Source organism: Corvus brachyrhynchos, unplaced genomic scaffold, assembly GCF_000691975.1.
Source record: "Corvus brachyrhynchos isolate BGI_N302 unplaced genomic scaffold, ASM69197v1 scaffold1333, whole genome shotgun sequence".
Classification (NCBI taxonomy): domain Eukaryota; kingdom Metazoa; phylum Chordata; class Aves; order Passeriformes; family Corvidae; genus Corvus; species Corvus brachyrhynchos.
Genome location: NW_008237395.1, coordinates 37,118 through 60,755, shown reverse-complemented (window position 1 = coordinate 60,755; position 23,638 = coordinate 37,118). Strand labels below are relative to the sequence as shown.

Below are 23,638 nucleotides of genomic sequence, written 5' to 3'. Positions count from 1 at the left end.
ATCAGACGCTCACAGAGCTCATGTACATCACATGCACTAAAAGTAGTGTGGGCCTGGCAAAGCTAAGACAGCACATTCACATTCTGAACTGAATTGTGAACGACATTTTCTAGATCAATTTTGTGTTTCCTCCAGTTACAGCTTTACATACATTCATAATAAAGTATCACCTAATACATATATTATAACTAACTCAAATTGTCACTTAAATGGTTTAAAAAAATAATAAATAATGCAAGTATCACCTAATGCCTATATTATCTATCATTTTCTCCGAAGTTATTTTAAAAAATAATAAACAATGCATTCTAATGTACGAAAAACTTAAAGGACCTCCAATTAGAACACGGCGCCCAACCCTGCCAGGTCTCCGCTTGTTTCCATGTAAGTTCCGTGCAAATTCATGTCCTTTGGGAGAAATAGTACAGGACTCTGTGCTTGCATAGGGAGAAGAAGCACTTATTGATCTGTGCTGTACTATAGGAGCGAGGGGGGAGGAAAAAAGAAATAAAATCCATCTTTTGACCAATGTGAGACAGGAATGCTATTGTGCCAGCCCCACTGTGTGGGCTTTGTTCTGCCTGGTTTTCTAATTAGCCATTCTCTGCAGGCCCCGGTGCTGAACACACAGCTGTGAGCAGGAGTGAGGGCCCAGCTGGCAGTAACCAGTGGTGCCTAATACTGAGCTTTGTTTCAGATAAACAAAGTGCACAAATACAAACATAACCGGGTGTAATATCCGAAGCTTTCCCTGTTCAGCTGCTCGATTCAAATGCCCAATAGCACCAATGCCTGTTCTTTGAATATGGTTGCAAACCACCCTTTCCCCAAGGCAGAGCACAGGCATCCTCTGCAACTTCTCCTACAAAATGCTGCTTAGAGCAAACAAAACCAGATCTACTTTAAAATAAGAAGCCACATTAAGCCATCTTTAGAAAGGAGATACTCACTGATAAACAGAAAGGCATAGAGACCATTATCAGTGTCCAAACATTTCTGCTGTCCTCTAAATAGTACTTCTCTCACATGACATATTTAAATTCTGCATTAAAACATTTTTATTTCAGATTTTACTAACATAACGTATCAGAACGCGTGGTCTAAGGTCATACAGGTACCCTTATACAACCTTCACTATCACAAAACAAACAGGACCATATCACATAACCTAAAAGTTAAAAAAACCCATCATTCCACAGCAAACCCAGAGAAACTATCACTTCAGGCAAAGTAAGCTGCTTGTATTTACTTGCCATGAATTTTTAAGTGAGTCTAGAACCAAAAATAGGAGATTTTATTTGCTCAGGGCAGCAAAGGACACAGAACATCACAGTGAACGCCGAGGGCTGAGGCAGAGGATGGAGTCAGCCTCCCTGACTCCACACATCCAGCTACTTCTGCTGGCTCCGCATCACCCGGCACCTTGGTCACACTCCGAAGGTTATTTTCCACTGACTGAATTCCTGCTTTTTAAAAACGATGGCTACCAGGCAAAAGTGATTCTCCCATTTTATCAGGGCTTGGTCCTTTCCATATAATCTGTCTTAATTAAGTTCTCAGGTCAATTAAGAGCAGCCACACAGCTCCCACTGAGGACAGGATCCTCACGAGCCCCCGTTTCCCTCTGCATTAATAAAAAGTTAATTGTTCTCTTCCCTGGGCTTTATTAACGAGACCTACCATACAAAAAGTGCATGCAGTTAATATACACACTATTTTTTTCATGTAATTCATATTGGCACAGAGTAAGGTAACTCCAAAAACAATACCTTGGGCCCATTAAAGAAGCGTACTCAGATTATGGCATTAGACTAAATCCCTGTTTTCTTGCTGGCTAAAGCCACCCTACCAGTTGGGAAACAAACTCTAAAGATCTGAAGCGTTTCCTATCAGAACCCCAAGCAGTACCAGGTACAGTCACCACATATTAACCTAACAATGCTGTTAAGTTTTTCAATACGAGACACAGATTCAGCCCTGCTGAAATACAGATGACTTTTTCCGTTCACATTTCTCACTAATTATTTGATGTTTATATATATACACTGTGTATCTGCCTTCGCAAAATACAGTGGGTATACATTAAAAAAAAAGTCTTTAAAGCCTTACAAAACTTTCCAGTGCCTAAAACGTTGTATTTTCTTATCCCTGATTCTACTGCCTTTTCCCATTTAACATCCAACAGGGACAGAGCATTTAAGTCCATTTAACTTTAGAGAGGAATAAAATTCACACTCAACCAGAGTAAGGTAATGCAGTCCCCCAAGCCCTTGTCTTTGCTCCCATACCTGAGCCCCCTCTAGAGCTGCAGGCATATCCAGTGAAGCTCCTGGAACACGCTCTCCCAGAGCTAGAGGTCAACCAGGAAAGTGCCACGCAAGGACTTCCCTGATGCAAAAATCCATTACTCACCAGACCTCTGGCAAGCACCCTGGGAAAGCAACCTTGCCTTTCAAATGAATGGGAGGAGTGCAAAACAAGGAGCTTGCCCTTCAGGAGAGGTTATTAAAATCACTGCAGAGAGTAGCAGGTGCAGCAGAGGGATCCTCAAATCCAGGGTTCCAATTAAAAACCTTGCTGGCATTACCCCACAGGCAACATTCTGGTAAAAAATACCCAAAAATCCACCTTCCTAAGCATGAACTTGCACACATGCACAGGAAAGTTGATGATTATCAAACAAATGCAAACCAAGGTTTTACCAACCCTCCTATAGTCTCAGTAGCTCCTTATGGAGCAAAAAACTCTACAGGAGTAAAGAAAAAACACTATTAAGAACGGAGACTAGTTTTACTTACTCTGTCTACAGAACACGGGGTCAAATTAAATTACAGATAATGCAGTTAAGAAAATGGACAAGAAGATAAATTTTAAAAACAGACCTCTGTATTACAGATACTGACATATACCCCACCCATAACTCCACATGATAATCTCATTTAGGTGGGAAATTTTGTCTGTTATTGTCCTAGTATGACACCTGTGCTCTGTGGATGGTAGGAGATAGAATTCTAACCTGCAGCTTTAAATCTTTTAATCTAATAACTGCAATTTCTTCTTCATTTTCCTCTTCAGATAAAATAGCTTTTCTTTCTTCCTGGAGTTTACCCTCTCCCTTCTCTTTTTTTAAAGATCTACAAATACATGTAAAGTGTATATATATAAAATACCCATATATTTTTATATTATATTTATGTAAACAAGCCATCAGACATCACCATTCCTATGAAAAGCCTAAGATCAGCGGGCTTCTGAGACCCGCACCCTTGACTCTGACTCCCCTTGGTCATGGTTAACAGCAGAACACGCTGCCTGCAGAATTCCCCCTGTGAACAGCCTGGGAAGGTTCAGGCAGATGCCTCCTCACAAAACCCTTGCTCCAGACAGCTCATCTCCCAAAGCAAGATATTAGCCATAAAAAAAATTATCCACTTCACCTTCAAGCAACTAGGACATCTGAAAAGCTGTCTTGATTAAAGACTTCTTTCTCCAAGTCAGTAATACTAATAATTAGGCTTGTTGCTTGTAAATGTTGAGTTTTGAGCACATTCCAACTTCCCAAAGTATAGGAACATGGTAGCCAAAATCAAGGATGTTCCAAATACCCCAGGAAAAAAGAATGCCCTTTGAAATCAATTCCTACCTTATGTTTTATGCTATAAATGGAGAAACATGGGAAGAACACTAGGTCATTATTTCTCCTCTGCAGAGGTCATTCCTCAGAATTTGGAAGTGATGCTCAGTTAAACCACTGCATGTTATCAAAGTGAATAAATCTTGTTAGTTTGTGTGTTCCAATAGGAACATGATAAATTAGAATATTTAAAACCACAAAGCCTGTTTACAGTAGTAGCTTATTAAGGTTGGGGTTTTTTCTGTAAGTAACTTCTGTTGCTTTTAGCTTTCACCATCTGACCTATCCAACATGTAAGGTCTCTAACTTTCATTTTCCATTCCCAATACAAACAACTGCTTGAAGTCAACAAATAACCACCCTGCACAGTAATCCATGAACCAAGTAAACTTGCTTTTTGATGGACAGCACAGGCTTGCTGAAGGTTGGGTGCCACTTTGTCAGCTCATAGGATGCCAGCTTTATGTCTGGCACGTGCACCTGAAGGACCTACCTTCCTCAAGTTTAACTGGAGATACTTAACCAGGCTCCAAAATCAGCCCCGTGCCCTTCTCCCTGTGTCTTGCGTTAAACAGGCAGATGCTGAGTCACATTTCTCCTCAAATTTAAAATGCAGCAGTACAGCATGGTTCACCAGCCCTGTCCTACTGGAGCAGCTGAGACTGGAGACTACAGTTTTAGGACCGTGGGTACCTGGAAAGCTCCGGCAACGCTTCCCTGTGGATCAAAACATCAAATTCTGAGGGGGAAGAAGCTTTATCTAAAATATATTTCAGAGCCAAAATACACAATCATACAGTTCAGTACAGAATTCACACAGTGCTGCATCACCTCCATCATCCTTAAAAGACTTTTTTCCTCCCCAGCTGACAATCACATGCATTTTAGAATAGCTCTAGAATTGCTTCACATCACCAGACACTTACTGTCCAAACAGCTCTGTAAGAACTATTCCCCGGACTTCAAAAATAATACTAAAATGATAGCGCTACGCCATGCGCAAAAATCTACCGCTACAGTCTGCAAGAGCTGATGTGTCCTTGAATCCGAACGAAGGAGAAAAGCCAGGTTTAAGGAATAAAACATTTCTTGATTCTTCCACCTCATTTTCAACATAAATATCAGTATCAGCTAACACGCCTAGTAAACATACAACTGTCAGCAAGGCTCAGGGGGGCAAAAAATCCCCAAAAACCAAAAAACCCAAACACTTTCTAGTGAAGATACTTCAAAGCCACCAATTTGCTACATGGACTTCTATCTGTATAATAACAAGCTCAGATAAGAGATATCCAGGGAGAAGCGAGGAAGTTCCTGCAATTATCTGTTGACAGCTGTGGCTGAAAGGACAACTTATTACTCCAAAATAAGAACATCCTCCTCTGCAGCATAAATTTACTCAAGGACTGAGTATTTCCCAAGGCAGCTGCTTGTAGCACCCCTCAGCTTCCTGCCCTGATTCAGGGACATATCTTATCAGGCTGATTAATGCCTAGTACGCATCAACCTGGTCACAAGGTACAAAATGCCAGAGCAGAGGTTTCCCTGTTGTTGCTTAAAAAGGGGTTCCTTTAAAAAGCCAGCTCCATTCAGATCCCTCTGGGAAACTGTAGTGAGGAAGAGGCAGAGGAACCGTTGATTTTCCTAATGGCCAATGACAGTTATCTGGAAAATACTGCCAGGGAACACTATATCCTTGATAGTTTAAGTCACAGATGACCTCAAGGACTCGATAGCCAGTCTGTCTCTAGCTTTTCATCTTTCAAGGCTAATTCGGTTCACACTGTCCTCTGTATTAATTCAACATACAGTTTTATGAGTTAAGTACACAAATCCTGGACTCTGTACCCATCACCCAGAAGTGAATAAAATTTGACATGCACATGGGATAGTCACGTCCTTGTCTTTTACTGCGCAGCATAGCACACTTTATGCAAGAAGTACCTTCTAAACTCAGTTTAACCAGTGAAAATGTCACCCTGGCTCTCACAGAGGACAAATGGAATTGCCTACGCAGAGCTTTGCAAAGCAACCATCAGCCCTCCACCACGGCAGGGCAGACTGACAGGGCATGCTCGGCTTCATCGGACCTCAGCAGGGATCGGAACGGGGAATGTGCCATCCCCAGGCATTGCAGCCACTGCCTGCCCAGGTAAGGCTGACCCTGCCATGCTAAGGAGGGAGCCGCAAGGCACCGCAAGGAGCCGGGCAGAGCGGTGACCTCCAAAGGACCCGCTGCTCTCCCCGCTGGCTCCCCCTCCTTGGCACGCCGATCACTGCGACTTCCCGAGGGACACTGCGCCAAGCGAAGACCGACACCGGGGCACTGCCGGGGAGGGAGAGCAGGGAGGAGGATCGGAGCCTTCCCGAGGCATGTGGGCAAGCTGCAATCCAAAGACACGCTGGCAGTTTGTGTGCCACAGCCGGGGGCTGCAGCGTAATTGCTACAGAGCTCAGCAGCAGCTAAAAATCATGCTTGACACAAGCTAACTGCAAGATCAGCAGGGAGGATGTGCCCCAGGATCGAAATATTAATGCAGATGGAACAGCAAAGCTGGGTCAGTTTATGTGTGTATATAAATATAAAATATATTAACACAGATGACCAGAAAAGCTGGGTCAGGTTTGTTTCCCCTCCACATACACTGTAACATGCCATGACTATTCAGCACCCACTGCTACGTGCTACCTTTATAGCTGTGGTTTTCTAACTTCCCTTTCAAGAAGTTCAAGGAACAGGTGCAGAATCTGAGCAGCCACAAAACAGAGCTACCCCATCCCCTAGAATGAAAGAATGGCCACCCTGTAACAACTTAAAATATCTTGACATTTATCTCCTCATTGACTGCTTAATTGTTACTACCTGCCGCTTAAGATGCTACTTTTGAACAGAAAGCTAGAACTTAACTTATGTGTAGGCATTCTATTATGGTTAAACAATTTGCTTATTTTTGGAGGAGGGGGGTGGGGGAGGAGAGGAGAAGGAAAAAACTGTTGACGACACAGGGGTGCCACTACTGAGGTGCGCAGGTAGTCTGATCAGGCATATTGGACTTGAAAGAACACCCCTGATCTTTTTTCCTAACACCTCCCTAGCAGACAAAGTGGACTAAGCTACTTATTAGCAGTTTTGGTGAATTCAAGAGACCTGAAACACTTGTAATAACAGCTTTAGTGGGCAAATTCTAGTTACTGTGTCCAGCTACACACTCCCCTTTTCTAATCATGGTCCCTGGACAATAACATTACTTGAGAGAGCCCCTGAAGCATCACCAATTCCAGCCCAGTGCAGGAACATGAAGTATCTCTGCTTCTGGCTCACCTTAATGCACCAAACTAGAAGCTGCAGAAAATAAATTAGCCAAGGCCGCTGCCTTGGAGAGGCAGCAAGAGCAGAGAAGAGCCACAGCACTCGCTATCTGCACTCACAGTTTTCACCTGCCAGGACAGAGGGTCATTTGTGAATTTCATCCAACTGCTCAGCAAACAAACTGATTGCCCAATAATTTACCTACAATACACACCACAGGGATATGTGTAACAGCTGAGGCACGGACAAAATACAGGATAAAAGATGCACATGCTCACTTGGTGCCTCTCTCACATTCAGTGAAAACTTGTGCTTCGAGCACTAAGAATGAATTGCCTGATACAACAGAAAATAATTAAGTAATGTCTCAGCTCACAAATAATTACAGGTAGTTTCTTTCCCTGTAATAAATACTTGCCACCACAAAATCGACCTACAGGTCTGTTTAAAGGCCTCTATCACTCCTGTTACACCAAACATCAAAAGACACTAAACAGACAACGGTAACCTATTGCCCAAATTGATTGCACAAATCCCTTTATTCTCTTACAGAAAAAGACGACATCAGTCTGGAAAATGAAGAAAAAACTCAATCCAGCCAGCAAAGTTTTCCTGGCGGGAATAGGGATGAACTTTTAGACAACCCAAGGGGACCTTTAGTCTGCTTTCTTAGGATAGCTGACCCTTCCTTAATACAAATACTGATGCACACATGGAAAGAACCAGTTAGAAGCACCACTGCTACGGTCATACAAAAAGCAAAAGCTGAAAGAGGCATTTTAGATTGAGCACCGCAGGTCTACCTACACCTTTTTATCATCCAGCCAAAAGCATCCATTAACAATCACCTCCAATTCAAGATCTATTTGTTTATGTACACACAAACAGAAGTGTAAATGACATGGTTTTCTGTGAGATGGTTCTGCCTGTCACACACCACTGTATTGCTCAACAGGCATTCTTAGGTGTAACATATCAAAGATCACTGAAGTAATCAAACTTAATAATTAATCTGTACAGCCAGGATTTCTGGAGTCAGTCCAGTCACTACCACTGTTTCAGTCTGAAGTTCATACCTGACGGCCTGCACGTGCACACTAAAAATTCAACTCTGAGTGCAGCCACAGTGTCACGTATGTCAACTCTTCTCTCCATTTGTCACTCTGTACAGTTTTTTCATGCTTATATACTCATAGTCTTAAAGACACTATCAAACCTAAGGGAGGCATAAAAACAAATACCATAAAGACACCAATACCATGAAATTACCTAATATACCCTACCAGCAGGCTTCCTCAAGCATGAACAGTATTCATCCATTCGCCCTTGTTCCCATTTTAAACTATGTTTGGTTAGAAGCTACTGACGTGATTTCCAAGACAGAGTGCGCTGTCTTTCACCACTAGCACACCATTAAGCATCTCACTCAAAAGCAAAATACTTCCTGCATCCACAACAGATTCATTTTGTTGAATTTGTGACCAGTAGGTCCCCTCACCACCACACGAAGTGACTTCCAGGGTATATTTCACCAAGCAGCAACAGAACAGGTCCCATCTGAAAAATCACTGCTTAAAAAGTGTCATTCATCACATGAGGTCAAGCAGAAACCACAGAAATTACTGCAAAACTCAGCAAACCTTACTTCTGGCAGAGGGCTGGCCGGCTTCGTTAGGATTCCTCCCACATAAACAACATTGGGTAGCGTAGGTCTCGGAAACTCCAGTGCTACATCAGTACAAAGCATCCACAGGCTGGATCCATGGACCAAGTCATACATGGACCTTTCTGGAAGAACCTTGTGTTTCTGCATTATCCTTTCATATTTTGGCAGAACCAAAAAACTAACTCCAAATCTTGAAATAAGATAAACGACAGTATTTTTAATCCTCTCAAACAGGTTCATGTGATCTGTGAGTAGCGAGTTAAATTCTGGAACATAGGACAGGGGAGCTGGAGCACCCACTTCTGCTGGATACCAGAGGCCAGTGGAAAACACAGCGTATTTAACCCCTAAAAGATGGGCTATAACAAATCCACACATCTCATTGGGATCTACCAGGAGCAGGTCAAATTTTTCCTGTTTGAGGGCACGCATGAGGTTTCGGTTGCCAACGATCATGTCACAGTTCTTGGAGTAGTGGTCCAGGATATCGAACAGTTCGAGGGCAGTCAGTCTCCCCGAGAAGATACTCCTCATCTTGGACTGGAGGAAATCATCCGAGGTGCTGCTGTTAAAGATCCCTGGGTAGCGCTGAAGTCTGTAGTGATTAGATGGAGGAATCTCTCTGCCCTCAGAGAGGAGAAACACTGTCTGGTGACCTTGGTCATGCAAGGCTGAGGCCACAGTCTTGAAAATATAAAGATGGCTTTCAAACATAATTGGCGGCACAACAACAATTTTGGCAGCCCTCGCTATCCCTACAGCACTCCACAGGAGAATGAAGGCTGGAGCGTACGGCTTCATAGCTGAAAGGAGAAATAAGAGCATTACATCACAGACAACAGGACTACAGTTTGCAGTTTAAGCACACCACGCTTTTGTTAGCACGGTTATGAGCATTCCCACTACGAGGTCTTGTCTGATAGCTGCCCACAGGCTTCAAGTGATCCTCCTTCAAGCTGCAGTTCTCTACTCTGATTTTAGCATAACATTTCTGGGATTTTGTTTTCACATAAGCTAACAGGATAGAGAAGATAGGGCTTTTGTCCTACTAAAAAGACACGTAAATTCATGCCATGTTTTTCTTTATGCTGATCAGACACATGGGAGTTGAAAGCCAAAAATCAGGCAGGAAGATGCTACCATTGAATAAGAAACAACTTTGAACTACCAAAAGTGACACTCTGCTTACAAGAACAAGTGTAATAACAGGAGTAAGTACTGCACACATGAACATTGCAACTTCCACTGAAGCACTTTAACAGGTACTTGATTCTGAATCTACTTAAATCAGCACTTAAACACCCCCTTGAACACCAGCTCTACCTATGCTGAAAACCCCACTGCCATCCTAAATGCACAGTTCCTGACAGCAGCACACTGCTGAGCAAAGGGAAAATACCTTTTACACGTGGTTTGGTGATTTAAAATGCTGTATGCAGCAAAAGAAAGCAAAGTGCCTTCAAAGCACAGTGAGGACATGTCAGAAACCCCTCAGTCACCATCACCCTCCTAGGACAGAGAAATGAGTACAAGCCAAACCAAACAATCTGCTCTTTCCTCATGCCAAACCAATCCACGTGGATGCCTGAGTCTGTTGCAGTGTCCTTTATAAATAAGAACAACAGATAACACTGCTACTCAGTCCTTGTTATCTCCCTACAATATAGTCATATAACCTTCCTACAACAGATTGCTCAGGACTTTTTTCAGTTAATGTTACATGGGTTACCAGCTCACAAATGGAGCATTTCATATTTTATATAGCTATTTATAAATTCCTACATTCCTATACACTTACTATGTAATAAGTTTAAGGAGCTTTTTGAGTTATATTACCCTATAGCAAGTTTTCTGAAGGACGTCCCTTTCAGGTAGCTGTAGACAGCAATTAGGTCTCCCCTGAGCTTCTTTTTCTCCAGGCTCAACACTCCCAGCTCCCTTGGTTACTTCTCACAGGACTTATTCTCCAGATCCTTTACCAGCTTCACTGCCCTTGTCAGGATGTGCTCCAGCAACCTCCATATTTTTCATGAGGTGAAAGACCCAGAACTGGACACAGCACTCGAGGTGTGGTCTCAAAGTGCCAAGTACAGAGGGAGAATCACTGCCCTGGCCCATGCCCAGTTATCCTGAACAGGACCCTGCTAGAGGATAACACTCCTTAGCTAAGAGAGGTGTTAGAAAAAAGTAAGTAAAAAATGGCTTGCCAATGAAACATCCAAGAAAAATGATAAATCAAACTTGGAAAAGTCCCATTTTCGATTCCACCTCCCCATGCTAGAAGCATTCCCATGGTATTGAGTTACTGCTCCCGTCAACAAGGGCAACATTAGAAAACCATGAATGGAGGTGCAGGACTGGGAAACTCAGTTATGTTTCTATCAGCAGCAGAAGTCAAAGGTTACAGGAGCCTAAGGGCTGATCATGATGCAATATGTTGCCACAGGCCGGCTCTACTTCCATCTCCTGATCCGAGGCCTAGAGCACAGCACAGATGATACAATCCTCAGCCCTAAGGCATATTTTCCATAGCTGGGGTGACGCACATGCCACCAAAAGCCATGGGAACTACAGCTATCCTTCCCGAGGATGCTGACAGTGTTTCCCCACTGCCTCCTCTCCCCACACTTACCTGGCAGCCAAGTTTTAAACGGGAATCACATAGGACATTCTACTCCTTGCAAAGGTATTACAAATACTAACAAGAAAAGCTGCCAACATAACCAAAACCATTTACCAAACATTATTTTTTATCCTCTTGCAGTGTATCAGTGACATGAGATGACAACGCACTTCCCCGGCAGTCTATCCCTTGTGGTACCTTTAGAACTGGTAAAACAATAATCACTTCTCCAAAAACTATTATGCAATTCCCCTTTTCCACATAAGTACCTTCCATGGGAGCTGGAAAATATATGTACAGGACCTGCCAAGCTATAGAGATATTAAACACATGACACTATTAGAAAAATGCCGATTAAGTGACATTTTTACTGGCAAAAATTGCATTAACCTTCTATGGAACTTCTGGCAGGAACCTGCAGCCTCATCATTTCATGCCCTGGCCAGACAGAAGCAGGGAGCTCAGGTTAGAATTTAGTAGGAACAAGGGCAATAGGTAACAGCATTCTGTAAGCCAATTAATCATGAGCACAATTCCCATTTGGCAGACTGGGACTGGGGAACAGGTGGGTGCCCAGGGCCATCAGCAGGGCATCAACACACAACCACCCAAGCTCAGCTCCAGGCTCTCTCCCAGACACTCCGCCACTCCAACTGCCCTCAGCAATGAGCTCCCCCCGCACCACGGCTATTTCCACCGGGACAGACTTGCCTATTCCAGTGGCAATTTCTGATTCAGCTCATACCCAAAAGCAGCAAGCAGTACCCAGGCACAGGAGGCATTCCAAGGGTCAGGAAAACGCCACGGTGGTGCTCAGCTGGAAGCCAGCTAATTTCAACTAGAGCTCAGGGATTCTTCCTACTAACTCCCAGTCACACTCCGGCAATAAACTCCCAGAACAAATCACTTGCCAAAATAAATAAAAAGGATCAATGTCCAATGCAATTGCTTTTCATTTCTGCACGCCAGGAGCACGAAAAAGAATGATCAGGTGTCCTGACAGAAAAGAGGAAAGAAAAGCCCTGAGACAGAATGATACATTTCTCCAGGATAGTTAACAATATAAAACCATTCTGTACCTCTATCTTAAGTACTTCTTCTTAGGATTTGCCTTCATTAAGTAAGACTGTTTCGGCGTCTGAGCTGGCATGTAACATCCTTTTGTCACAGAGGGTGAAAAGGAAAATTCAAGTTGGCTAAAATTTAAAAAACCCCCAAAACATAACATAACCGCCAACCAAACAACATCCATAAAATGATCACTGAATTGAAGCCATTCCTTTCAGCCAAAAAGCCCTAAAAATGAGGATACGGAGAAGAACCAGATGCGGAGTGGCTTTATAGTAGTGAAACCTGATTGTAAAGAGGTCTCCTATTGGAGCACAGCAAGAAAAAGTCAAAGACATACCAAGAAGTTAAATATTAAACCTACTCCAACAGCTACTCAAAGTTAATGACCTATAGTGGGGGTTTTCAAATGAAAGAGAAAGCATGAGTTTTAAAGCATTACAGAAAACCAAGCACACTCCTGACAGTCAGACTGTTGGAGAGATGCTTTCAGCTGACCAAAACACTTCTAAGTCGTGGGTTTTGTTTTTTTTTTTTTTTTTTTTTAGGAAGTATTTTTCCATTCACCCAGAAGGACCAAGCAGGACCTACAACAAGAAGTGTGACTACACAGAAAATAATGACTTTCAGAAGAAAAAAAATAGGAGAGAGGATCCTTCCCCCCTTCTTCACAAAGCTCTGACACTTGAAGGTTGGACAATGTGGAAATAAACTGAATGACATTGAAATAAGTGTAGTGCCAGTTGGCTTTTATAATAATTTAAACATTAAGATCTAATGTAATTTATATAAGCACCAATCTTAAATTATTTTAGATAAATTCCAATTAATAATTCGTCTGTCAATTACAGTCCGGGAACACGTACCCAAATCTACATGTAGATTTGCTGCCAATCCTTAATAATCTGCTAATCACTGCTAATAGAACTTTTTGGCACGTTTGAGGGTTTTTTCTGCTTTACATCACTGGCTGCCTACCTTCTATTTCTGAAGCTCCGAAATAGCTATTTTCAAGCCACCAATACCATTGTCCATGTTTTCCTCCATTGTAGAGAAATCTAGAGCAGAAGAGCCTCTCAATCATCTCCATCCAGCACAGCCTGAATGCAAACTGCTCCCATGTTTATCACTACTCAAAAGATGAAACAGTTCTTAGGCACTCACACAAAAGGATATATAAAGTCCTTTTTATTCACTAACGCTCCTGATTTCTAAAGCAGCAAAGGAAGTTTTACAGAGCTGGAGTTAAGCGATGCAATTTGCTTTTTTAAGTTCCTCATTTCCTTTCATCCTTTCTTTAAATTTGCTAACGTTTGTTGCGTTTACCTGGGCAGTTTGAGCGGGACTTCTGCCAGGAAAGGTGCCCTTCATTCCAAACAGCAGTGCTCTTCTGAGAGCAAAGGAGCAATCTCTGAGCTGCTGATCACTCTCACCTTACCCAAAGGGCTCAAATTACTCATTACAATTTCACAGAGACAGCACAGGTTAAAGGATCAGGCTGCCACCTCTGCAAGCCCCAGTCTGGGAGCTAATCAGTAATGAAATTACTATGCCCAAAAGGAAAACTAATGTGCGCATCACAGGAATATTATTTTTTTTAAAAGGGGAAATGTGGGATTTTCATGCATTTCAGCAAACCGTGTGTACTACAAACTGCCACAGTTGTGGCACTAACACGTAGATTTATTCCTTCATCTTGCTCTCAGTATTGTTCCCCTCCCTTTACTACAGCTCATTACAAAAAACTCAGCGTTTTAGAAGAAAGAACGCAAACTCTGCTCTTGGGGCTGTAAACTCTCCAAAACTTCGTATTAGTGGCTGAACCAATGAGACCAAAAAGGCAGAAACAAATAAAAAATATTCTTTTTGTATTTTTTAAAGGAAGACGTATTTCATCAGCAACTAAACTTATACTAAAAGTTGCAAATCTGATGCAGTTTCCACATAGGTAGAGGGACCTTGAGCAGTTTTGACTTACCTACAGCAACCACCCATGCCAGGCTCCAGAGCCAGTTGCTTTTCTCCCACTAAGGCAAATGTGACCTCTGTTATCCCACCTGTTTGTGCCTCCACCTGAGGTCAAAAACTGGAACCATGAATAGGGCAGTGTCATGTCAGGAACCAATCCCACCCTACCATGTCCAACTTCAGCTTTCACCACAGATGAACACAGACAGTGTGTTTATTTCTCTTAAGATCAGAAGTAGTGTAGCTGTAGGAAGAGACACGTGGTTGAAAGCACAGCAAGAGAAATGATGAGGGAAGTTGAAGAACAACTGGTCGTGGAGAGCACTACAAACTGCCTCTGGGAACAAACCAAAAAACCACCACAAGCAGCTGCTGACTGTGGTTTACTACTGCCCTTAATAGAAAGGAAGCATTAAAACAGGGAAAGAAATGACAAGGGATCTCAGATTGTTACCTGACATTACCCAATTCACTGCCACTCCAGCCCTGCCCACTCAAAACCCCATTGACACGAACTTACTTCATGTGCAATTCTGTTTGGTTTAGCTATTGAAAACAGGTTTACACGTAAAACATGGTACCCAGCCTCCAGAGGCTTGTGAGCACCTCAGTTATACAAATACAGAGCCAAGCCCTATAACCCAGGTTGCATGACCAAAGGCCCCGTAAACAAAGCCTTTTATCAAGCCCAAGATAGCCAGGAATGACTCACAGAAGGCACTTGCAGTTAAGTGTAATGCTGAAAGACAAAGAAAATATTTCAAGACAAAGGGTTTCACCAATACTGAGTACAGGATTATTCTATGCTAAGAGAATACATATACTTATCCCAAATCTTAGCTGTGTCAGCCACATAGATGCAGTTGACATTAAAGACAAAGTATATATACATGCACACAAACATGAATGAAGTGCATTGATTCAAAACTGTGGAGGAGTGACCAAAGGAAAACTCCTTCCTTCTACACATTCTTCAAGATAGCTCTAATTTTTCACATTCCCCCAAAACATTTTAAGATTTAACAGCAGCTCACATCAGCATTTTTTTGCCAAGCACCCAGAAACGCTACCTATGTGAGGAAACGCACTGACCAAATTATGTCTGACAGTGAATCTCAGAAAATAATTTTATCATGGAGACAGGAACTTTTTAATTAGTGGCATAACAGATGACAGTAAGGAAGACCACAATCTTCAAGCTTGAAGTGCAACTTGCCTCCTAACCCCTTTAAGCTGGGAATTGTGAAACATGTTCTTAACCCATAATACTGTTTGCTGTGCTGTACATAATCCACAGGCAATCCAAAATACTACTCCATAATCCTTTAGGAGCATTACAGTAAATCAGGCCCACAAACTGACTTCAGGCACCAAACTGCAGTTTAAGATTAGGAAGCAGCTGGCACTAAGCAACCCACGTGCTGAAAAGCAAGAAACCCATCAGAAATGCAGGAACATGCAAAGCTGCAGAGCAACAAACCAGGAAATTATCTGGGAAGAGACTCTGCTAACAGGTATTGTACAACCTTTGGATCTATGTCCTTAAGTTTTCCCTATCACACATCCTGTTACTAATTGCTGAGGCACAGTGTGTGCTGTGATTGCTACACTGTGTTGCAACGTTTTAGATGAGTACTGTGATTTGGCTTTCAACCACAGGCTCCTTTTCCAACTAAATGAATAAATTAAGAAATTAGCAAGACACGTGTATCAACAAGAGCAGGCTTTTGCATTTGCTTTGTACAGGCTCCCAAAAAACATCTATCCAATGACTGAAGCATTTCAATGAGTACAAAAACTCTTTTGTCTGTGGATGAGATGTAAGATTTATAGGCATTACAATGTCACTGCAATCCTCTATCAGACTTACTGTGTCAGCTATGCAAACAGCAAAGGTGCTATTAAGAGGGAGTCAAAAGGATATGCAATTTAGGAAACCACTTTTAGTGACAACTTACCGTACGTGCAACAGGTTTTATCGAACGCTGAAGGGTTTTACCTAAGCTTTTGTACTCAACCATGGTAGAAAAAGGGTTTTAGAAATCCTCACTCCACAGGTAGGCAGAAAAGGCACTTGATCAAAACACAGGTTTTCCACTTCATACACAAAATATTTTCAGTAGGCATGCTAGTAGACAGATCTTTCAGAAGTTACATGGGACTACAATTCACGTGCAAGGCATTCTGTCCTAGTTAAGATGACTTTATAGCAAGTGGTCAAAGTATAACACTCCTGGTAACACTTTGGCACTGGCTTTCAGAAAGAAGTGCTCCAGGAATCTTAATGGTTATGGAAAACTGTCCCAAACTTCTGAAAAGACTTATCATATCTAAAAAGATTAACTATTTACAAATATTATCTTTATGAAGTGATTATATTCTAAAACTACTTTGGATTTCCAAATCTATTACTAGTAATAATTTGATCTTTTAATCAAGTCCCTTATAAATCCAAGCAACGCCTGCATGCTTTGGGGTCATAATGCTGCAGTTCTGACTTTATCAGCCAAGATCTGATTTACCTGAGAGTAAAGGATTTAAGTCTAATTCAATATTTTCATAACATGAACTAAGTTACAACAAGGCAAAGGCACCTTCCACCCCTTAACTACATTCCTTAACACTCTATGCACTAAAACTGAGCAAATAATATGCAGTAAAAAAATATAAACTTTATTGAAGGTCAGTATTGTACAAGTACCCATTTTCTAAGTTCAGCCCAAGTGACTGCATGGAAGTGAGTTCCATCAAGATTTTAAAACCTGTGAAACATTAACCTCTGTAGACCTACCAGGTAAGGTAGTCAAAACAAATCAAAATACATTCTTGACGCATTTTAATAACCCAAATAAAAGCAAATAGAACAAGAACAGCCAGTCCTTTTTGTTCTGTTTTGCACTGGGCATCTCAAACTGGGCATTTCTAGATCCCTATAATTTGTGATACTTTACACAGTGAGGATTAGCAAAGCCAATAGCTTACACATTGCTCCAAAACCTGTGTGCCTTCCACCGAGGGCAACCTGACGCCATGTGCCAGCAGCTCGGATTTCTCCGCATTGGCGCTCTCCATTATGCAGCTCTGTTCCTTGTTGCCCATGGTTATCCCACCCCCAGCACCTTGGAAAGACAACTGCTGACTGCACACAGCGAAGAGCCATCTGTCTGCAAGCGAGACACACATAGTCCTTGTGGAGAGACTTGTCTGCTTCATCCAACACAATGTGAGAACCTTTCCTGACAAATTTCACGTCTTCCTTCACAGCTACCGGCAACTCACACAAGACACGGTATTTTGGCAACAACATTCAAGTCCCTTGATAAAGTCCCCTCAGCTCCTGGAGACCTTTCTTTCAAGCACCCAGACCTGAAACCATAAGCTTCTTGACAGGCCATTTTGCACCAGAAAGAACCAGAAATATTGCTGTGACATCCAGGGCCGGGGGTAGTAACAGAGAGAAGCCAACAGGTTACTCCACCTTTCCTGGGGACACCAGTGCTGGTGAAGATGAGTGGCCCTGCTCCTGCTGTGTGACCACAGTGCCCTAAAGAGCTCAGGAACAGAATAACTCACGACAGGACTAAGTGCTGAAAATAAAAGGAAACCTTCTACCTGCAGAGAGCATGAGACACAAGTGCCACAGCAGCTGATGGAGACAAAGATGCCTCCACTGAAAGGTCAAAGCTGCCCCTGAAGTCTTTGCTATCACACTGGCATCAAAAGACAGGCTGAAATAGTGGCTGAATGAAGAGCAAAAAAAAGAAAAAAGGAGAAAAAAAGAAAAAAACCTGACTCTGATTTTCAACACTTTAATTAGCAACTGCATCTCCTTTGATAAAATGACCCTCTGAAGAAGGGGCTGGAGGAACTTGCAGTGCACTTTGTTGTGAGCTTAATTCATTGGTGCCTGTAGTTATACGCTACCATCACCCAAGCATGAATTTTCCCTCGCGAACAAGCCTCAGGACCTGAAACAACACTAGTTTTAAACTTAAACCCACTTGACTGGGACTTTCTTTTAACTTCAATAATTATTGGGGGGATGCTTTGCCTTTCACTCCAACTGGCTTCAGCTTGGTACAAGCTCTCCCTGGTCACGCCATCACATGACACCCAGAAGCACTCAATGAATTTCTTTGTTCTGTTTCTGACTTCATCCTATAGCAAATAAGCACATTTTAACAAGCCACACAAACACAATCACAAAGGAAGCTATCACAGGTTTGTTTCTGCAGTGGGAAATACAACTTGGAATAAAGTAAAAATACTTTGTTTCATCATGCTCTGCTCTTATTCAGCTCAATTAAAATAACTGCAGCAACACCACACATGCCAAAACCATTCAGCTTATTCAGTCTGTTAATTAATAGCTGCTGTTTTGAAATTTACAGGTTGGTTTCCCTCAAATTCAGTTGTCTGTTGCTTTCAGACCTGTATTTTGGAGCGCCTGCTTTGAAGTATCTCCTAGTAGAATCTGGGCCTAGAATAAGGATAAAAGCAGCATAACAGCTTTCCTACACAGTTTAATCCTGAGATTCTGATTTTAAGAGCAAGACCACATCACTTACCAGAGCTACAAGGGACAGAAATCAACTTGGGAATCTTCTGAAAGGTGCAAAATACACTCCAGTAAGGGTTGGGGCTTTTTTTTTTTTCTTGTAGCTGTATAAAAATTTTTAAATACACATACGCTTCCTGTGAATTTCCAGCACCAGTAGTTGGCTAAGACTAGAGCATAATTCCAGAAAGGAATGGTCTAAAGACAGGGTTTGTAGATTTTTCAAAGACAGTCCAAGACTTAAGTGCAATCTGTTAATTCCCAAATATTAGGGAAAAGAGAAAATAAATTCAAAGGCTACAGAAGATCAAGACGAAGACGGCTCCCATCTCCAAGACTACAATTTCCAGAATGATCTGGGTGTAAAACCAAAATAAATGAACAATAAACCATCCAGACACACCCCAAGTGGTTCTACACATGCACATGTCTGTTCCTACCCACCAAAATGGATATGAAGGAATAATAATTAATACTTCCCAGGTATTCCTCCACTTCTGGAAAGCAAATTAACTTTCTGAGCATGAACACTAAGTCTCTGATGGGGGTTTATAACAAAAATAACTTTACAGCTTACTGCTGTAGTTCAGTTACTTCATTAGTAAGCAGTTTAAGGCAAGACTGATTGTCTAACACAAGTATAGTCTGAGATAAAATAATGTGGAATACTCCAATCTTCAAGTGTACTTTGATGAAAACAACGCTAATTGATAAACAAGCAAAATAATTACCAAAGTGTCATGAAGCACAGTAATGAATGATTTATCATTATGAGTGGTTAAAGAAAGATGCCAGCTTTACTCCTGTATTTTACACAGTCAGATCTGTTTTTCAAGATTCTCAACTTGAAAAAAAAAAAATTCAGATAATCATCAACTGTCCTTGGGCAAGTTTCCACACAAGCCCTCACAGGATTTACACCAACAGCTCCCATTTACTTTTAGCCCCACAATTCTTGGATGCTCCAAGCACTAGGCTGGCCTATCCAGACATGTTACTGAAATAGACATGGGAATTTTCCACTTTGCACTGCTGGGAAGCAAAATGTGTGCAGACAACACTTCACACAAGCGTTTTAAGCTCGATTACTTATGATAAAATTTTGTGCCCAGGGACCAAACACCACAGGCATCACCACACACCCCTCAAAGCTCAGTTTCAGGAAATAACGTTCTTCTAAGGACCAGCAAGGCTTAATCAGGGGTGTAGTTCTCCAACAAAGCTTTCTTGGCATCTACATTGCATTGGGGTACAGGTTTCGACTGAACTGTGGTGACTTTGGATAATGCCAAACCCAGCTCTCCAGTGACAGCAACCTTCTAGTCAAGAACACTCCTGAGAAGGATACCGCTACAAGGTCTGCCTCAGCACACCGCGCTATTGAAAAGAAGCACTTTTGAGCAGACGTTTGCATTATGGTAAATTGGCAGAAGTGGCTTCCCAAGCAAACCTACAAAACAAATATTTAGCTCCTTGCAAACAGCACCTATGCTCTCTAACCCTAACGATCTCATTTTAAAAATCCCTACTACTTATAAATCTGAAGCAGATACTACATAAAGTACTACCACAGCTGCTGGGGCTGCTCATGGCAGTGGGATGTGCAGCCACACTTCCCACCTCACCTCACCAGCAAGCTGTGCATCTTGTGCTGAAAGCCATATCCTGGGTAAATTCCTGTTCCTCACCCAGATTTCATTCAGGGAGAGATGCTCCTTTCGCCTCATTTGCGGTGTAAGCCAGAAAACACCTCACCTTGCCCCAAATTTGAGTATTTTTCAGTTGAAACATTAAATTGGGAAGATAACAATGATGTCCTGGAAATAAAGCTAAGGGCAACACATGAGTACTGGCCATGTGTTTTCTTGAGTCCTTTTTGTTTCTCTTTTTTGTTTGCTTTGTGCTGGGGTTTGTTTGTGATTTTTTTTTTTAAGCTAATACTTAATTTTTGTTGAAAATTTTTGCAATACTTTTTAAAATGTGTATTTCATGAATTGGTCTTCTTGGCATTAAAGCACCTTATTCATTTGACTTAAGTAACTTTCAAATTGGATGGGGGCCACGGGAAAAAAACCCAACAAAATCAAATACAATATATGTAACTGCATTTTAATCTAAGCCCTGGATGTCTAAATTTAATGTTTGCAGGTTTTGTTACACTTACGCACTCCATCTTCTGGCATAACAAATAAATTAAATACCTTTTTCCAGACTGGTGGTGAAAATGATTTCTCTAATGGAGTATAGTCTTGAATTAAGAAATTTGGAAGGTCCTCCAACCTCTACATTGACACTGTTACCTCCCTCTAAATACACTGAGACACAGCCTTAATATTTTAATTTTTTTAAAGCATGCTGTTTCTGCAGGGCATCAAGGCTCATTTCCAGCTCAGCTCAGAATCAGAAGCTGACTCAAGACTTCCCATTAACTCTCCCTTTAGTTACTGAGTAAGAAGGGAAAACAGTCTTAAGTTGCTTATTTTTTGTGAAGCTGAACCATCCATTCATAGGAGGAAAGAACAGCACAGAGCAAAGAAAGCTATGCTTGTTTCTCTACACAAATAAAATTACGGGCATGACAACCGTGCTGTTTAAGAGAAATGGTCATAACAAACTGGTTTATAACCACAGTTTTGGCTATAGACCATTTAAATGCTTATTTTTTACAAGGAATATCAGGACCTCACACCCTGAGCATTTTAACGTACATACACCCAAGTGTCCTAAAACATCAAAAATAATTCATCAAAGGGTTCAAGAAACCTTATGTCATAAGCCTTGGAAATTGCCTCCAAGCATAGCTGTCCTGGGGGAAGGACAGAGAATTCTATTAAAGGCTTCTAGGGTATTTTACTTCCTGGAAAACAAGAAGAGGAGCCCTCTACAATACCTATTCACAAACACTTGGAGCTGTATCAGAATGACAGTTTTCAGCCCAAAGATACTTTCTAAAACAACAGTAAGAGGTCAAATCATGCTGAAATTTTTGTGAGGACAAAAATACCAACAAAGGAGGTGAATGATGTCAAATGCTTCTCATGTATCAGCATTTCTCAAACACAGTTCTGTTCTCTTCACAAATATGACTTTGAAATAATCAAACAGAAATAAAAATATTTGTTGAAAGTCTAGATCTGGAAGAAAAAAAGGTATTTCATTTGCTAAGCATCTCATGAATTTGGTCTCACAACCCAATAGGCTTTAATACTGCAGTGGGATTTCTCTTGTAAGTAAAAGACAGGGCACTTGACCAATAAGGAATAAACCCTGTACTATTCTAAAAGGAGCAACCTGGTTAAAACAGTGATGTGGACAAAACGCACTTCAAAGAGCCCAAAGTGGAAAAAACCCCAAAAAAGTGGGCATGTGCACTAAACACTCAGCAATTTAAGTCAGAACTAATGTATCTCATGTTCAAGAAAGTCAATTATAAAATAACCAAGTCAGGACAGACGCTGTTACACTTACAAATATAATTATTGCAGAACATTTTTCAAGTAGTAGGAAGTGTACTCCAGCAAATCATACCCTCTGTGCCCTCACAACAGGTACAGAGAAGGCCATACACAAAGCTATGCCAGTAAGGCACAACAGCTGGCAGCCATTCACCAAGATGAAATTGCCACCAATTCAATCCACCAAAACCAATCCACTGCTTCGTGACCACTTACTCAGCAAGTCACTTTTCTCCAATCCACTCACACGGGCAAGGAGAGGACTCAGAGCTCAGGTGACATCACCCTGCACAGAAGAAGGATGCAGGATCATTTCAGATGTCCTCTCCTCCAGCCCTGTTAAGCCCCTGGGTTTCTCCACCCAAATCCTGCTTTAGAACAACCCAACTGTTTAGAAGCACCCTAAGAAAATAAAACTTAGCATTTACAAAACACCGACACGATTCTCACCTCAGAGTCTCAATATTTAACAGATACATCACAAAACAAATATTTTCTTTTCTCGTGTTCTATAAAGAGCTTCTGTTAACACGAAGCATGCAAAAAAAAAAAAAAACAAAGCAAAAATAACTCACAAGTATTTTGTGCTAAGTACTCATTTCCTTGTATTTCAACTGAAATATTTTCACAACAGCATGAAAACTATCTCGGAGCACAAGACTCCAGCACAAACTGGAGTCTTTTGGAAAAGAAAAGCCACTGCAGTATCCAGTGTTCAGCCGGGAGCAAGGACCAAAACAAAGGAACAAAACCAAGGAAATACGAAGCAAAGGTTAATTGCACACTACGTAGTGTCGGTGCTTTAAAACTAGCTCAGCTAAAATAACTAAGTGACCTTGCACGATAATTGCTTGGAAAAGCAGGCAGGCAGCTTCAGATTGCAAATGTTAACTGAGAATATGTTTGTAATAAAAGTCTGGAAATAAGTGGTATCATGTAAATGATGCCATAAATTAAGCCATTTGGTCGTAACATTAAAAAAAACCAAAAAACCACCAAACCAAAAATACTCATTTCAAGATGTTTGCTTTGGGGGAGGAGACCTTCAAGGATGCCTACTACTGGAGTTACTCCCTGCTGTCCCTCCCCAGGGAACTCTGATGAGCATGCAAAACGGGCTGCGCAATTCCCAATGATCCCCTGTTGTTCCACGGCCAGGGCTCAGACGAGGAGGTAGACAGTAAAAGACAAGATGCCACTTGACCTCCGCTTAAACACCGCAACTTCAGCGATGTGTCGCCTGAAAAGTTCACGCTTGACCGTTTTCCTCCTTTTTAAGCCCAACCGGGAAGCGCAGTAGCACTTATGCAACGCTGTTCCTTCAGAGGCGGCTGGGATGTGGAAACTCGGAGAATA

The 23,638-nt window shown here is 41.7% G+C and overlaps 1 protein-coding gene across 3 annotated transcripts in view; it reads right to left on the bottom strand.

The window, feature by feature from the left end:
• Nucleotides 1-22,590, bottom strand: part of UGT8 (UDP glycosyltransferase 8) — a 33,556-nt gene extending 10,966 nt beyond the window's left edge. Inside the window, exons 1-2 of one of the 3 annotated variants that reach the window (XM_017730731.1) lie at nucleotides 22,499-22,590; nucleotides 8,590-9,413 (exon numbers count right to left, since the gene is read on the bottom strand). In XM_017730731.1, the coding sequence (XP_017586220.1) occupies nucleotides 8,590-9,411 (822 nt within the window). In that variant the 5' untranslated portion in view covers nucleotides 9,412-9,413; nucleotides 22,499-22,590. The other 2 variants (XM_008630946.2, XM_017730733.1) reach the window with 2 other exon arrangements.
• Nucleotides 22,591-23,638: the final 1,048 nt, after the last annotated feature.